Source organism: Zea mays, chromosome 5 (assembly GCF_902167145.1).
Source record: "Zea mays cultivar B73 chromosome 5, Zm-B73-REFERENCE-NAM-5.0, whole genome shotgun sequence".
Lineage (NCBI taxonomy): Eukaryota > Viridiplantae > Streptophyta > Magnoliopsida > Poales > Poaceae > Zea > Zea mays.
The window spans coordinates 223,375,750-223,393,711 of NC_050100.1; the positions used below are offsets into that span (position 1 = coordinate 223,375,750).

Below are 17,962 nucleotides of genomic sequence, written 5' to 3' on the forward strand. Positions count from 1 at the left end.
TTCCCCAAGCTTCCTGTGAAGGGCTGTGGACACTCGAGCGATGTTAGTTATTAGCGGGGGCAGCATGGTCGGCGTTGGCTGCGAGGCCACGATCACCAGCTCACAAGGTCGAAGGAGGAGCAGCGCCTTCAAGTGCAGCCTTTTTTTAATGCAAATAGGTGAGGCTATATTTATTTCAAGAGAACGTTATAATACTCTGCACATGACAATCTGTACATATGTCCTCTTTTTTGTGGGGCTGTGTGTGCTACATTATAAAAACAGGGTTCGAAAAAGAAAGGGATAGCATCGTTGAAGGTCAGTTAAGTTGAGCTGTAGCTCAGCTAGACTCACAGAAGGCTCAAGCTTAAGTGCTTAACATATGGTATCTGAAATGTTAACTGGATAGTAGCAAGTAGTACTCAGAAACTTGCATAGGAGTGAGAAGATGCTAATCATATTTGCCTTTTTAAAGCTTTACTCGACAATATACACATAGGATTGAGTAAAAAACATAGTGACCTGAAGAAGCGCACCAGCCAAACTTGAGGTCTGATAACAGACCTCATGAGGAGACAATTTAGATACATGGCCTTCTTTACCCCTTCAGTAATATTTGAAACGAAAGGGAGAAAACCTAATAATAAGTTGGCTGCAAATCCTAGACACGTGACAAAAGATCAACAATAGATCAAATAATCCTCTGTTTGAGATTTTCGAACTTTGCAAACAGGTCATCGCTGCTTTCCTGCATACATAGAAATATTGAAAAAGGGCATATCAACAATGTTTTGATCTCGTACGAGCCATGTTCTTTTGTGACAAATTTGACCACTACTTCACCTGACCAGTTGCTGATTTGGGGACCACTCATGTTTGCAAGTATCGTATTTGCTTTCCTTTTGCAAGACAGTACAAGCCATTGTTAGTCATGTATTACTTCAGAATTATAAGTATTAAAGGTATGTGCTTACAGTTTCTATTCTGCTATTGGAATTGGTGTTAATGTATAACTGAATAGTGAGCACTGATGACTTCTATATAGCCATCTGATATAAACAAGCTTGGTGAATTGTGGCATTTTGGATATAGGAGCCTCCTGATATAAGATAAAATACCAATCAGATTCTTCTGAAATCAAGAGTCGCTTAGGATGCATAAGCAGAGCAAGTTCTTAAAGGAACAGAGGTCACCAACTTGCTGCCTAAATTCTAACAGGTACTTCTTTACCTAAACTGTATGCACTGGCAATTGAAAAACGCATTAACCGTATCACAAGACAAGACAAGACCACACGTTACAGCTCAGAAACAGTTCCATTATACCTACCATTGAAAATTGTTGCAAGTATTATGTGTATTGTAACTGTACTGCTGTACACCAGTTATAATCTCATTATCTTCTCTTGTGGTTGAGTTGGCCATTTGGGGGGCTATAATATCTGGGGGAAATTGTGCTTGTACAATAAAAAAAGTTTCCATACAACCACACGCATGCACTGGGGACCCAAAAACATAGGATAAAGTTCCTCACCCTCTTTGTCCCTGCCATGATCCCCCCTGGAATTTAATCCATGGCCCGAGTTGCGATAGAATTATAGACTGGGGGGCAACTTGGCCCCCTGCTGATGCTTCCTCTACAGCCAAGAGCACCATATCTGGACTGAACTCTACTGTCTTTTTCACTGACAAATTGCCCAGTTGTCCACTGGAGTGGACATCTTCTCTTCTCTCAAACGAATACTCAAGTGACCATTTGACAATCCAAAAAGAATTGGTTTGGTGATGCAGCTGTTTGTTGGCACATCTGATTTGGTGTGCGTGCATGTTCCCACTGCTGGCAGGCATTAGCCTGATTTCTCAAATTCTGAGACAAGCCTCTGTGCTGACGGCTACGCGTTACCTTGCAGATGTTATTATGATAAATGGTGATTAGTGCCGCTATATGCATAACTTCAGTTTGTTTCCAAATTCACTTTCTAATGTTCACCAATTTTCTTCATGTGAACCTTTTGCAGACTAGATCATGCTCACTTCAAGGTTCAGTGAAGTTGAGGAACCTATTTGCTGATCAGCCACACAGAAAATTTGGTGACTTCATTAAAGGAGTATTTACTCTCTTCCACAGATTTGGGAAATGTTTATTTGCCTGCTGTAGTGAATTAAGAAATTTTCATGTCCCTATATTTTCTTATTTGCCATGTTTATAATAATTATGCTCCATCTCCATACGGATTTCTCATTTCTTGAGATGAATCCATTCGCCGTGGTCAACGGGGAGCCATATCCTCTGGACATCAGAGGAGAACTAGATGACACAACAGCATTCAAAAAATTCAAGAAGTGAATCAGATTTCCCAGGGATACCATGGCTTGTACTGTCTTGCAAAAGGAAAGCAAATACGTGGATGAAGCCTTCATTTCGTGACTTCCTTTGCTTTTGTTTTGTTTATTTAGGGATGGAATAAGCGAAGGACAATTCAACCATGTTTTGATCCTTGAAATGGACGCGATAAGGAAGGCTTATGCCTCTCTGGAAGATGGGTATCTACCCCCAGTGACATTTGTCATAATACAGAAAAGGCACCACACAAGGCTCTTCCCTGGAGTTCATGGAAGGAGAGATGTTACTGACAGAAGTGGGAACATTCTTCCTGGTTAGTACCGTGATGTTCATCCTTGTTTAATGACAACCTTAGCATTAGCATTTGCTTGTCACTGAGATTGGACCCTGGTTGGTTTAATGACAACCGCCACATTAGCCATACTGTATCTTTGGGAGATCTCCACTTCTAACACAAGCATGATACTATTTTGAACACATACATGCATGTTGGCTGTAATTTGTGACTCTTTTCTTCCTATTAAAATACACAGGATCTGTGGTTGATACCGAGATTTGTCATCCGCGGGAGTTTGATTTCTACCTTTGTAGCCATGCTGGAATTCAGGTATGTTTTAGCAGGTACTTGATAGTGTGTTATATTCGTCCCTCTGAATGTAGATTCGTTTCTCTAGGGAACCAGCAGGCTAATACACTATCATGTCCTCTACGATGAAAACCGTTTCTCGACTGATGGGCTGCAGATACTTACAAACAGCCTGTGCTACACGTAAGCTTAGCTTGATCCTGATCCCCAATATATATTTGCTGCCATCTAAACTCAAGTTTTTTTTTTGTTTTGCAAATGCAGATACGCACGATGCACGCGCGCTGTCTCAGTTGGTAAGTCTATATGCCAGTTTCACCAAGTTCTTTGTGTGATTAGTCAAGTGTATTGTTGCTTCATTTCTTATTGGTTACAGTGATCCTGGCTTTCAATCTATGATGCATTGTAGCAGTTCCCCATAATAGAATAGACCATGTTCTTTTTTTCTGTTTAGGCTGATGCTTCTATTTGTGTGACTGAAAGTGCCATAGCTTTTTTCTGAAATGTTTCTTGTTTGTTTGACCTATACCTTTTCTGTCTAGATTTTTGCTTACTTTTTAGTCTTCATGTACCACCTGTTTGAGATTGATGAACTGAGACAAAAACCATTCAAAAGAAATGGCCCAGACTTTGATGCTAAATAAATAAAGTTGAATCACATGTAAACTCCTATATCTCTTCATTCTTAAATACCATGAACAAATTTTCTCTTCGAATACCATAAACTTACTTCACTATTCTAAATTCCTGGTGCTTGTGCTACCAGTTTTTCATTTACAGTGATCATGATTTCAGTTTGTGATGCATAGTAGCAGTTCCCCATAATAGAATAGACCATGTTTTTTTTTCTGTACCTACATTTTCCCTTCTTGTACTTCTTACTCTTCCAGTGATTTAGCTACAAGCAGGCAGCTGCTAGGGCCAATGATTCGGCTAGGATAAGATGATTGTTGAGGACCAGCCGTACAAATGCAAAATGGAAACAATACATGCATGTATCAAACTTACCAAAAGTTGAGACACCTCGTATACTTCCATCCCCATTTTTTTTGCATACCCAGTTATTGATTTGTTGTCCATTGTGAGAGCACCTAGAGGGGGGGGGGGTGAATAGGTGATCCTGTATAACTTAAACTTATAGCCACAAAAACTTGTTAAGTGTTAGCACAATAAATGCCAAGTGGCTAGAAAGGAGTCTCAACAAAACACAATACCACAAGAGATCAATCACAGAGTTGACACAGTGGTTTATCCCGTGGTTCGGCCAAGACCAACGCTTGCCTACTCCACGTTGTGGCGTCCCAACGGACGAGGGTTGCAATCAACCCCTCTCAAGTGGTCCAAAGACCCACTTGAATACCACGGTGTTTTGCTTGCTTTTTCTCAATCCCGTTTGCGAGGAATCTCCACAACTTGGAGCCTCTCGCCCTTACAATTGAAGTTCACAAAGAACACAGAGCAAAGGGGGAATGAGCAACGCACACAAGACTTCAAAAGATCAAAGCAACAACGCGCACACAAGTCGCAACAAGAGCTCGCAACACAACTCAAAGAGTTCGCAACTCGACAAGAGCTCTAGATGCTATCACAATGAATCAAATGCGCGGAATCGATGTCTTGGTGCTTAAGAATGTTGTAGGAATGCTTGGTGTGCTCCTCCATGCGCCTAGGGGTCCCTTTTATAGCCCCAAGGCAGCTAGGAGCCGTTGAGAACAAATCAGGAAGGCCATCCTTGCCTTCTGTCATCGGGCGCACCGGACAGTCCGGTGCACACCGGACAGTGTCCGGTGCCCTATTCCTTTCCTTAAATGGCGAAGCCGACCGTTGCAGATCTGGGAGCCGTTGGCGCACCGGACATGTCCGGTGCATACCGGACAGTCCGGTGCCCCTTCCGACCGTTGGCTTGGCCACGTGTCGCGCGCAGAATCCGCGGCCGACCGTTGACTCACCGGACAGTCCGGTGCACACCGGACAGTCCGGTGAATTTTAGCCGTACGCCATCAGCAAAATTCCCGAGAGCGGCCTCTTCGGCCGAGGCAGCCTGGCGCACCGGACACTGTCCGGTGCACCACCGGACAGTCCGGTGCCCCAGACCGAAACAGCCCCTTGGCTGTACACAGCCAACTCTTTTCTTTTCTTTTTCTTCCTGTTTCCAATACTTAGACAAGTATATTAGTACACAAAACCAATGTACTAAGACATAGAAACATACCTTTGCTCTTGATTTGCACTTTGTCCATCCACAAGCATGATTTCACCTTTAAGCACTTGTGTTGGCACTCAATCACCAAAATACTTAGAAATGGCCCAAGGGCACATTTCCCTTTCAATCTCCCCCTTTTTGGTGATTTATGCCAACACAACATAAAGCAACTAGAACAGGTGCAAAATCACTTCAAAATAAAAATAAATTTGAGTTTTATTCAATTTTGGCATATATGGATCATCCTTTGCCACCACTTGGTCTGTTTTTGCAAATCAAACTCAAATCTCTATCTCTAGGTCAAACACACATGTTGAAGCATATAGAGAGTTATTCCAAAAGAGATTGATCACAGATTTCAAAAACTCCCCCTTTTTTATAAGAGAGACAATAAAAGAGTTTTGCCAAAACGAAAAGCTCTATTCTACTATTTTCAAAATCTCAAGTGGTAGCTGATCCATTTATCGCTTTGGCCTTTATTTTCTCCCCCTTTGGCATCAAGCACCAAAACGGGATCAATCTTGGCCCTTTAACCCCATTGCCTCACCAAAATCTTCAATTAAGAGGACAAAGGCAATAAGATCATAGAGATGAACTTGGAATAAGTTACCCTCTCATCGGAGTGCAGTGGAAGTCTTGCATGGTCCAAGTCCACCTTTTCCCTTTCAATTCTCCTTCGAGACTAAATCAAGCAAACTCAAACAAATGGTTAGTCTCAAAGGGTCAAGTTGTAGCACATCTCCCCCTAAATGTGTGCATCACTTGCAAAAGGACTTGTGAGGTCCGGGGAGTGCTTGTACAACTTGAGCACCATCAATAAGCAACAAAATGCATAAGGAACATGATCAATGGCATAAACACATGTATGCTATAAGTCAATCCAAGTTCCGCGAATCTAAGACATTTAGCTCACTACGCAGCCTGCAAAAGGTCTTCTCATCTAGAGGCTTGGTAAAGATATCGGCTAGCTGGTTCTCGGTGCTAACATGAAACACTTCGATATCTCCCTTTTGCTGGTGATCTCTCAAAAAGTGATGACGGATGTCTATGTGCTTTGTGCGGCTGTGTTCAACAGGATTTTCCGCCATGCGGATAGCACTCTCATTATCACATAGGAGTGGGACTTTGCTCAGATTGTAGCCAAAGTCCCGGAGGGTTTGCCTCATCCAAAGTAGTTGCGCGCAACACTGTCCTGCGGCAACATACTCGGCCTCAGCGGTGGATAGGGCAACGGAAGTTTGTTTCTTAGAATTCCATGACACCAGGGACCTTCCTAAGAATTGGCACGTCCCCGATGTACTCTTCCTATCGACCTTACATCCAGCATAGTCGGAGTCTGAGTATCCAACTAAGTCAAAGGTAGACCCCTTTGGATACCAGAGCCCGAAGCAAGGCGTAGCAACTAAATATCTAAGAATTCGCTTCACCGCCACTAAGTGACACTCCTTAGGATTGGATTGAAATCTAGCACACATGCATACGCTAAGCATAATATCCGGTCTACTAGCACATAAATAAAGCAAAGAACCTATCATGGACCGGTATGCTTTTTGATCAACGGACTTACCTCCTTTGTTGAGGTCTGTGTGTCCGTCGTTTCCATCGGCGTCTTTGCGGGCTTGGCGTCCTTCATCCCAAACCTCTTTAGCAAGTCTTGTGTGTACTTCGTTTGGGAGATGAAAGTGCCGTCCTTGAGTTGCTTCACTTGGAACCCAAGGAAGTAGTTCAACTCGCCCATCATCGACATCTCGAATTTCTGCGTCATCACCCTGCTAAACTCTTCACAAGACTTTTGGTTAGTAGAACCAAATATTATGTCATCGACATAAATTTGGCACACAAACAAATCACCATTGCAAGTCTTAGTAAAAAGAGTTGGATCGGCTTTCCCAACCTTGAAAGCATTAACAATTAGAAAGTCTCTAAGGCATTCATACCATGCTCTTGGGGCTTGCTTAAGTCCATAGAGCGCCTTAGAGAGCTTACACACATGGTCGGGGTACCGTTCATTCTCGAAGCCAGGGGGTTGCTCCACGTACACCTCCTCCTTGATTGGCCCGTTGAGGAAAGCGCTCTTCACATCCATTTGGTACAACCTGAAAGAATGGTGAGCGGCATATGCTAGCAAGATACGAATTGATTCTAGCCTAGCCACAGGAGCAAAAGTCTCCTCAAAATCCAAACCTGCGACTTGGGCATAACCTTTTGCCACAAGTCGAGCCTTGTTTCTCGTCACCACCCCGTGCTCGTCCTGTTTGTTGCGGAACACCCACTTGGTTCCCACAACATTTTGCTTGGGACGAGGCACCAGTGTCCAAACTTCATTGCGCTTGAAGTTGTTGAGCTCCTCCTGCATGGCCAACACCCAGTCCGGATCTAGCAAGGCCTCCTCTACCCTGAAGGGCTCAATAGAAGAGACAAAGGAGTAATGCTCACAAAAATTAACTAATCTAGATCGAGTAGTTACTCCCTTGCTAATGTCACCCAGAATTTGGTCGACGGGATGATCCCTTTGAATCATCGCTCGAACTTGGGTTGGAGGTGCCGGTTGCGCATCTTCCTCCATCACATGATCATCTTGTGCTCCCCCTTGATCACACGCCTCCTGTTGATGAACCTGTTCATCGTCTTGAGTTGGGGGTAGCACCATAGTTGAGGAAGATGGTTGATCTCGTTCATCTTGTTCCTGTGGCCGCACTTCTCCAATCGCCATAGTTCGTATAGCGGCCGTCGGAACATCTTCTTCATCTACATCATCACAATCAACAACTTGCTCTCTTGGAGAGCCATTAGTTTCATCAAATACAACGTCGCTAGAGACTTCAACCAAACCTGATGATTTGTTGAAGACTCTATACGCCTTTGTATTTGAGTCATAACCTAACAAAAACCCTTCTACTGCTTTGGGAGCAAATTTAGAATTTCTACCCTTCTTTACTAGAATGTAGCACTTGCTCCCAAATACACGAAAGTACGATACATTGGGTTTGTTACCGGTTAGTAGCTCATACGACGTCTTCTTGAGGAGGCGGTGAAGGTAGACCCTGTTGATGGCGTGGCAAGCCGTGTTCACGGCTTCCGACCAAAATCGCTCGGGGGTCTTGAACTCTCCAAGCATAGTCCTTGCCATATCAATTAGCGTCCTGTTCTTCCTCTCTACCACACCATTTTGCTGTGGTGTGTAGGGAGCGGAGAACTCATGCTTGATCCCTTCCTCCTCAAGGAACTCCTCCACTTGAAGGTTCTTGAACTCGGACCCGTTGTCGCTTCTTATCTTCTTCACCTTGAGCTCAAACTCATTTTGAGCTCTCCTGAGGAAGCGCTTGAGGGTCCCTTGGGTTTCAGACTTATCCTGCAAAAAGAACACCCAAGTGAAGCGGGAAAAGTCATCAACAATAACTAGACCATACTTACTCCCTCCTATGCTCAGATAGGCGACAGGTCCGAAGAGGTCCATATGCAGCAGCTCCAGGGGTCTTGAAGTGGTCATCACATTCTTGCTGTGATGTGCTCCTCCCACTTGTTTACCTGCTTGACAAGCTGCACAAGGTCTATCTTTTTTCGAATTGCATGTTAGTCAAACCTATCACGTGTTCTCCCTTTAGAAGCTTGTGAAGGTTCTTCATCCCCACATGTGCTAAGCGGCGATGCCACAGCCAGCCCATGCTAGTCTTAGCTATTAAGCATGCATCTAGACCGGCTTCCTCTTTTGCAAAATCAACTAAATAAAGTTTGTCGTCTAATACACCCTTAAAAGCTAGTGAACCATCACTTCTTCTAAAGACAGACACATCTTCATTTGAAAATAGACAGTTATACCCCATGTTGCATAATTGACTAACAGATAGCAAATTATATCCCAAGGACTCAACTAAAAACACATTAGAAATTGAGTGCTCATTTGAGATTGCAATTTTACCTAATCCTTTTACCTTGCCTTGATTCCCATCACCGAATATAATTGAATCTTGGGAATCATTATTCTTGACGTAGGAGGTGAACATCTTCTTCTCCCCCGTCATATGGTTTGTGCATCCGCTATCAATAATCCAGCTTGAACCCCCGGATGCATAAACCTGCAAGGCAAATTTAGGCTTGGGACTTAGGTACCCAACTCTTGTTGGGTCCTACAAGGTTAGTGCAAATATCTTTAGGGACCCAAATGCAAGTTTTATCACCTTTGCATTTTGCCCCTAACTTTCTAGCAATTACCTTTCTATCCTTTCTATAAATTGCAAAGGAAGCATTCAAAGCATGATATATTGTAGAAGGCTCATTAACTTTCCTAGGAATATTAACAACATTTCTTCTACCAACATTTCTATCTTGCACAACATGAGAACTAGAAGCAGTCATAGCATAAGAATCAAAAGCATGTGAATCATAAGCATCATAACTTCTAAAAGCATTTCTAGAATTTTTTCTATCATGATACAAAAAGGCATGGTTCTTTTTAACACTAGTAGCCATAGGGGCCTTCCCTTTCTCCTTAGCGGGAATGGGAGTCTTATGGCTTGTTAAGTTCTTGGCTTCCCTCTTGAAGCCAAGTCCATCCTTAATTGAGGGGTGTCTACCGATAGTGTAGGCATCCCTTGCAAATTTTAGTTTATCAAATTCATTCTTGCTAGTCTTAAGTTGGGCATTAAGACTAGCCAATTCTTCAGTTAGTTTGGAAATTGAAACTAAATGATCACTACAGGCATCAACATCGAAATCTTTACACTTAGTGCAAATCTCAACATGTTCTACACAAGATGTTGATTTACTAGATTTTTCTAGTTTAGCATTTAAATCATCATTTTTGCTCTTTAAACTAGCAATTGAATCATGACATGTAGACAACTCACAAGAAAGCATTTCATTTCTCTTAATCTCTAATGCAAGTGATTTTTGTGCTTCTACAAATTTGTCATGTTCCTCATACAACAAATCCTCTTGCTTTTCTAAAAGCACATTCTTATCATTCAAGGCATCAATCAATTCATTAATTTTGTCTATCTTAGATCTATCTAAACCCTTGAATAAGCATGAATAGTCTATGTCATCATCATCACTAGACTCATTATCACTAGAAGGAGCATAAGTGGAGTCTCGAGTACTCACCTTCTTCTCCCTTGCCATAAGGCATGTGTGACGCTCGATGGGGAAGAAGGATGTCTTGTTGAAGGCGGTGGCGGCGAGTCCTTCATTGTCGGAGTCGGAGGAGCAATCCGAATCCCACTCCTTTCCGATGTGTGCCTCGCCCTTGGCCTTCTTGTAATTCTTCTTCTTTTCCCTCTTGTTTTCCTGTTCCTGGTCACTATCGTTATCGGGGCAGTTAGCGATAAAATGACCAATCTTACCGCACTTGAAGCATGAGCGCTTCCCCTTTGTCTTGGTCTTGCTTGGCTGCCCCTTGTGACCTTTTAGCACCGTCTTGAAGCGTTTGATGATGAGAGCCATCTCTTCATCATTAAGTCTGGCCGCCTCAATTTGTGCCACCTTGCTACTTGTTGCCTTGAGAGCAAGGGATTGATGCTCGTTGATCGGTCCATTCAAGGCGTCGTCCACGTATCTTGCCTCCTTGATCATCATCCGCCCGCTTACGAATTTTCCGAGTACCTCCTCGGGCGTCATCTTCGTGTACCTGGGATTCTCACGAATATTATTCACGAGATGAGGATCAAGAACGGTAAATGACCTTAGCATTAGGCGGACGACGTCGTGATCCGTCCATCGCGTGCTTCCATAACTCCTTATTTTGTTGATAAGGGTCTTGAGCCGGTTGTATGTTTGGGTTGGCTCCTCGCCCCTTATCATTGCAAACCTTCCAAGCTCGCCCTCCACCAACTCCATTTTAGTGAGCATGGTGATGTCGTTCCCCTCGTGAGAAATCTTGAGGGTGTCCCATATCTGCTTGGCATTGTCCAAGCCGCTCACCTTATTGTACTCGTCCCTGCACAAAGAGGCTAGCAACACAGTAGTAGCTTGTGCATTTTTATGAATTTGTTCATTAATAAACATAGGGCTATCCGAGCTATCAAATTCCATTCCATTCTCTACAATCTCCCATATGCTTGGATGGAGAGAGAATAAATGACTACGCATTTTGTGACTCCAAAATCCGTAGTCCTCCCCATCAAAGTGTGGAGGTTTGCCAAGAGGAATGGAAAGCAAATGCGAATTCGAACTATGTGGAATACGAGAATAATCAAATGAAAAGTTCGAATTGACCGTCTTCCTGTAGTCGTTGTCGTCGTCTTTTTGGGAAGAAGAGGATTCGTCGCTGTCGTAGTAGACGATCTCCTTGATGCGCCTTGTCTTCTTCTTCTTCCCATCTTTACGTCTGTGGCCCGAGCCAGAGTCGTTGGATTTGTCATCTTTTGGCTCGTTGACGAAGGACTCCTTTTCCTTGTCGTTGATCACGATTCCCTTCCCCTTAGGATCCATCTCTTCGGGCGGTTAGTCCCTTTCTTGAAGAGAACTCCTCTGATACCAATTGAGAGCACCTAGAGGGGGGGGGTGAATAGGTGATCCTGTATAACTTAAACTTATAGCCACAAAAACTTGTTAAGTGTTAGTACAATAAATGCCAAGTGGCTAGAAAGGAGTCTCAACAAAACACAATACCACAAGAGATCAATCACAGAGTTGACACAGTGGTTTATCCCGTGGTTCGGCCAAGACCAACGCTTGCCTACTCCACGTTGTGGCGTCCCAACGGACGAGGGTTGCAATCAACCCCTCTCAAGTGGTCCAAAGACCCACTTGAATACCACGGTTGTCGGGGACCATAATTAGGGGTACCCTCAAGACGCCTAATTCTCAGCTGGTAACCTCCATCAGCATAAAGCTGCAAAGGCCTGATGGGCACGATTAAGTCAGGGATCAGTCCACACGAGTGACTCGATCACGCTTCACCCGAGCCTATCCTCGGCTGAAGGCAGCCGACCTCGAGAGACTTCTGTCTCGCCCGAGGCCCCCTTTTTATGGCGGACACATCACCGGCTTGCCCAAGGCCTTGGCTTCGCTCAGAAGCAACCTTGACTAAATCACCACACCGACTGACCAAATTGCAGGGGCATTTAACGCAAAGGTGGCCTGACACCTCTATCCTGACACGCGCCCCCGGCAGAGCCGAGGTGACCGCCGTCACTCCACCGCTCCACTGGCCAGTCTGACAGAAGGACAGCGCCACCTGCGCCACTCCGACTGCAGTGCCACTCGACAGGATGAGTCTAACAGGCAATCAGGCCTTGCCAAGGGCGCCACGACGAACTCCGCTCTGCCCGACCCCAGGGCTCGGACTCGGGCTAAGACCCGGAAGACGGCGAACTCCGCTCCGCCCGACCCCAGGGCTCGGACTCGGGCTAAGACCCGGAAGACGGCGAACTCCGCTCCGCCCGACCCCAGGGCTCGGACTCGGGCTAAGACCCGGAAGACGGCGAACTCCGCTCCGCCCGACCCCAGGGCTCGGACTCGGGCTAAGACCCGGAAGACGGCGAACTCCGCTCCGCCCGACCCCAGGGCTCGGACTCGGGCTAAGACCCGGAAGACGACGAACCCCGCTCCGCCCGACCCCAGGGCTCGGACTCCGCCCTGGCCTCGGCCGAACGACCTCCGCCTCGCCCGACCCCTTGGCTCGGGCTCGGCCACGGCAACTGAAGGCAAGACTCAACCTCGGCTTCGGAGGAAACCCCACGTCGCCCTGCCTAGAGCACAGACCGCCACGTCAACAGGAAACGTCATCATCATCCTACCCCGAATCGACTCGGATCACGGAGAACAAGACCGGCGTCTCGTCCGGCCAGCTCCGCCAGAGGGGCAATGATGGCGCTCCACGAGCTCTATGACGACGGCGGCCCCCAGCTCTCTTACGGCAGCAGGACAACGTCAGCAGGGACTCGACCGCTCCAACAGCTGTCCCTCCATCAGGCTCCGCCGCACCTCCGATAGCCACGACATCACGCCAGCAGGGTGCCCAGATCTCTCCGGCTGCCACATTGGCATGTACCTAGGGCGCTAGCTCTCCCTCCGCTAGACACGTAGCACTCTGCTACATCCCCATTGTACACCTGGATCCTCTCCTTACGACTATAAAAGGAAGGACCAGGGCCTTCTCAGAGAAGGTTGGCCGCGCGGGACCGAGGACGGGACAGGCGCTCTCTTGGGGCCGCTCGCTTCCCTCACCCGCGTGGACGCTTGTAACCCCCCTACTGCAAGCGCACCCGACCTGGGCGCGGGACGAACACGAAGGCCGCGGGACTTCCACCTCTCTCACGCTCGGCTCCGGCCGCCTCGCCTCTCCCCCCTCCGCGCTCGCCCACGCGCTCGACCCATCTGGGCTGGGGCACGCAGCACACTCACTCGTCGGCTTAGGGACCCCCCTGTCTCGAAACGCCGACAGTTGGCGCGCCAGGTAGGGGCACGCTGCGTGCTGACGAATAGCTCCCCGTCAAGCTCCAGATGGGCAGTCTCCAGCAACCTCTCCGGCCCGGGACGGTGCTTCGTTTCGGGGCTCTCGAGTTCATGTCCTTCGACGGCAGCTACGACATGATACTTCTTCCACCGCCGTGCGACCACGACAATGACGGCCGACAACCCGCCCGCCGGCGGCGGAATCGACGACGTCTTCCCCGCATGGTGGAAGAGCCATATTCGGGCTCGCTCCGTTCTCTCCCCCGCCAACGGAGGGGAAGGCGGAGCCGTCAAGGCCAGACGGGAGGCCGCGCTTCGTCAGCCGTCGAGCGAATCGACGCCCCCGACGCCCCGACGGGAGGCACGCCGGACGTCGACCTCGTGTTCGAGACGGAGGCGAGCGTCGTCCCCCCGCGGCACGCTGACCCTGAGCAAGAAGACGACGCCGGCGCGCTCGCGGAAAGCCTGCAGGACGTCGCCCTCGAACCAGAGATGACGGCGCAACCAGTCCCCGATGTGACTACGTCGCTCCTCGTCGATCAAAAGGTAACGACTAACTCCCATCTTGCGTCATTTCGACTCGGCCTCCACCCGCCAAACGACCTCGATTTGGCGGGCGCTCTCATTGAGGCGAGTGCAACCCCATTGAGGTTCTGTATGCGGTCGCCTTGGGACCGACTGACGGACGTCTCGACCTACGGGCCCTCTGGGTCCGAGGAAGATGACGACCCCAGCATCGGTTGGGATTTCTCCGGACTTGGCAACCCCAGTGCCGTGCGGGACTTCATGGCCGCATGTGACTACTGTCTGTTCGACTGTTCCGATGGAAGCCGCAGCCTTGGCGACGAGAGCTGCGGCCCAAGCCGCGAATGTTTCCACATCGAGCTAGGGAATCCCACCGAAGGCAACCATCTTGGCATGCCGGAGGATGGTGATCTCCCTAGGCCGGTGCCTCGCGCCGACATCCCACGGGAGCTAGCTGTGGTCCCCGCTCCGGCGGGGGGTTACGACCCACAACTCGAGCAAGTCCGCGAGGCGCAGGCCAGGCTCAACGAGGGAACGGGAGCGCTTGAGCCGATCCGTCGGGACGTCGGACAGGCATGGGTGGGCCAACCCCTGGCCGGAGAAATACGTCATCTGCCCCAAGGTCTCCAGCACCGCGTCGCCAACGACGTCAGGATCAGGCCGCCGCCCGCATCCAGCGGGGTCGGTCAGAACCTGGCAACCGCAGCAATGCTCATCCGCGCGATGCCGGAGCCGTCAACCACCGAGGGTCGGCGGATCCAGGGAGAACTCAAGAATCTCCTGGAAGGCGCCGCGGCCCGGCGGGCCGAGAGCACTGCATCCCGAAGGCAAGGATATCCCTCGGAACCTCATGCCGCGACTTCCCGATTCATGCGAGAAGCCTCGGTCTACACCGGGCGCACGCGCAACACCGCGCCTGCGGCCCCGGGCCACCTCGGCAACGAGCACCATCGACGCGACCGTCGGGCTCACCTCGACGAAAGGGTGCGCCGAGGCTATCACCCCAGGCGTGGGGGACGTTACGACAGCGGGGAGGATCGGAGTCCTTCGCCCGAACCACCCGGTCCGCAGGCTTTCAGTCGAGCCATCCGACGGGCGCCATTCCCGACCCGGTTCCGACCCCCGACTACTATCGTAAAGTACTCGGGGGAAACGAGACCGGAGCTGTGGCTCGCGGACTACCGCCTTGCCTGCCAACTGGGTGGAACGGACGACGACAACCTCATCATCCGCAACCTCCCCCTGTTCCTCTCCGACACTGCTCGTGCCTGGTTGGAGCACCTGCCTCCGGGGCAGATTTCCAACTGGGACGACTTGGTCCAAGCCTTCGCTGGCAATTTCCAGGGCACATACGTGCGCCCCGGGAATTCCTGGGACCTTCGAAGCTGCCGGCAACAGCCGGGGGAGTCGCTCCGGGACTACATCCGGCGATTCTCGAAGCAGCGCACCGAGCTGCCCAACATCACCGACTCGGATGTCATCGGCGCGTTCCTCGCCGGCACCACTTGCCGCGACCTGGTGAGCAAGCTGGGTCGCAAAACCCCCACCAGGGCGAGCGAGCTGATGGACATCGCCACCAAATTCGCCTCTGGCCAGGAGGCAGTCGAGGCTATCTTCCGAAAGGACAAGCAGCCCCAGGGCCGCCCATCGGAAGAAGCCCCCGAGGCGTCTGCTCCGCGCGGCGCCAAGAAGAAAGGCAAGAAGAAGTCGCAATCGAAACGCGACGCCGCCGACGCGGACCTTGTCGCCGCCGCCGAGTATAAGAACCCTCGGAAACCCCCCGGAGGTGCAAACCTCTTCGACAAGATGCTCAAGGAGTCGTGCCCCTACCATCAGGGGCCCGTCAAGCACACCCTCGAGGAGTGCGTTATGCTTCGGCGTCATTTCCACAGGGCCGGGCCACCCGCCGAGGGTGGCAGGGCCCACGACGACGACAAGAACGAAGATCACCCAGCAGGGGGGTTCCCCGAGGTCCGCGACTGCTACATGATCTATGGAGGGCATGCGGCGAGTACCTCGGCTCGGCACCGCAAGCAAGAGCGCCGGGAGGTCTGCTCGGTGAAGGTGGCGGCGCCAGTCTACCTAGACTGGTCCGACAAGCCCATCACTTTCGACCGGGCCGACCACCCCGACCATGTGCCAAGCCCGGGGAAATACCCACTCGTCGTCGACCCCGTTGTCGGCGATGTCAGGCTCACCAAGGTCCTGATGGACGGGGGCAGCTGCCTCAACATCATCTACGCCGAGACCCTCAAGCTCCTGCGCGTCGATCCGTCCTCCGTCCGAGCAGGCGCTGCGCCCTTCCACGGGATCATCCCTGGGAAGCGCGTCCAGCCCCTCGGGCGACTCGACCTCCCAGTCTGCTTCGGGACACCCTCCAACTTCCGAAGGGAGACCCTGACGTTCGAAGTGGTCGGGTTCCGAGGAACCTACCACGCCGTGCTAGGGAGGCCATGCTACGCGAAGTTCATGGCCGTCCCCAACTACACCTACCTGAAGCTCAAGATGCCGGGCCCCAACGGGGTCATCACTGTCGGCCCCACGTACAAACACGCGTTCGAATGCGACGTGGAGTGCGTGGAGTACGCCGAGGCCCTCGCTGAGTCCGAGGCCCTCATCGCCGACCTGGAGAACCTCTCCAAGGAGGTCCCAGACGTGAAGCGCCATGCCGGCAACTTCGAGCCAGCGGAGACGGTCAAGGCCGTCCCCCTCGACCCCAGTGGCGACACCACCAAGCAGATCCGGATCGGCTCCGGGCTCGACCCCAAATAGGAAGCAGTGCTCGTCGACTTTCTCCGCGCGAACGCCGACGTCTTTGCGTGGAGTCCCTCGGACATGCCCGGCATACCGAGGGATGTCGCCGAGCACTCGCTGGATATTCGGGCCGGAGCCCGACCCGTCAGACAGCCTCTGCGCCGATTCGACGAGGAGAAGCGCAGAGCGATTGGCGAAGAGATCCACAAGCTAATGGCGGCAGGGTTCATCAAAGAGGTATTCCATCCCGAATGGCTTGCCAACCCTGTGCTTGTGAGGAAGAAAGGGGGGAAATGGCGGATGTGTGTAGACTACACTGGTCTCAACAAAGCATGTCCGAAGGTTCCCTACCCTCTGCCTCGCATCGACCAAATCGTGGATTCCACTGCTGGGTGCGAAACCCTGTCCTTCCTCGATGCCTACTCAGGGTATCACCAGATCCGAATGAAAGAGTCCGACCAGCTCGCGACTTCTTTCATCACGCCGTTCGGCATGTACTGCTATGTCACCATGCCGTTCGGCTTGAGGAATGCAGGTGCGACGTACCAGCGGTGCATGAACCATGTGTTCGGCGAACACATCGGTCGCACGGTCGAGGCCTACGTCGATGACATCGTAGTCAAGACTCGGAAGGCTTCCGACCTCCTCTCCGACCTTGAAGTGACATTCCGGTGTCTCAAGGCGAAAGGGGTCAAGCTTAATCCTGAGAAGTGTGTCTTCGGGGTGCCCCGAGGCATGCTCCTAGGTTTCATCGTCTCCGAGCGAGGCATCGAGGCCAACCCGGAGAAGATCGCGGCCATCACCAGCATGGGACCCATCAAGGACTTAAAAGGGGTACAGAGGGTCATGGGATGCCTCGCGGCCCTGAGCCGCTTCATCTCACGCCTCGGTGAAAGAGGTCTGCCTCTGTACCGCCTCTTAAGGAAGGCCGAATGTTTCGTTTGGACCCCAAAGACCGAGGAAGCCCTCGACAACCTGAAGGCACTCCTTACAAAGGCGCCGGTCTTGGTGCCGCCGGCGGACGGAGAAGTCCTCTTGGTCTACGTTGCCGCGACCACTCAGGTGGTTAGCGCCGCGATTGTGGTCGAGAGGCAGGAGGAAGGGCATACATTGCCCGTTCAGAGGCCGGTCTACTTCATCAGCGAAGTGCTGTCCGAGACCAAGATCCGCTACCC

At 50.3% G+C, this 17,962-nt stretch overlaps 1 protein-coding gene across 3 annotated transcripts in view; it reads left to right on the top strand.

Annotated features, from left to right (window-relative positions):
• Window positions 1-1,578: 1,578 nt before the first annotated feature.
• Window positions 1,579-17,962, top strand: part of LOC103627879 (protein argonaute MEL1) — a 35,586-nt gene continuing 19,202 nt past the window's right edge. Inside the window, exons 1-6 of one of the 3 annotated variants that reach the window (XM_023300094.2) lie at window positions 1,579-1,906; window positions 1,997-2,086; window positions 2,436-2,635; window positions 2,856-2,929; window positions 2,997-3,091; window positions 3,173-3,204. In XM_023300094.2, coding sequence (XP_023155862.1) covers window positions 2,482-2,635; window positions 2,856-2,929; window positions 2,997-3,091; window positions 3,173-3,204 — 355 coding nt within the window. In that variant the 5' untranslated portion in view covers window positions 1,579-1,906; window positions 1,997-2,086; window positions 2,436-2,481. Of the gene's footprint in view, window positions 1,907-1,949; window positions 2,636-2,855; window positions 2,930-2,996; window positions 3,092-3,172; window positions 3,205-17,962 lie in introns of those variants that run through there. The other 2 variants (XM_008648185.3, XM_023300093.2) reach the window with 2 other exon arrangements.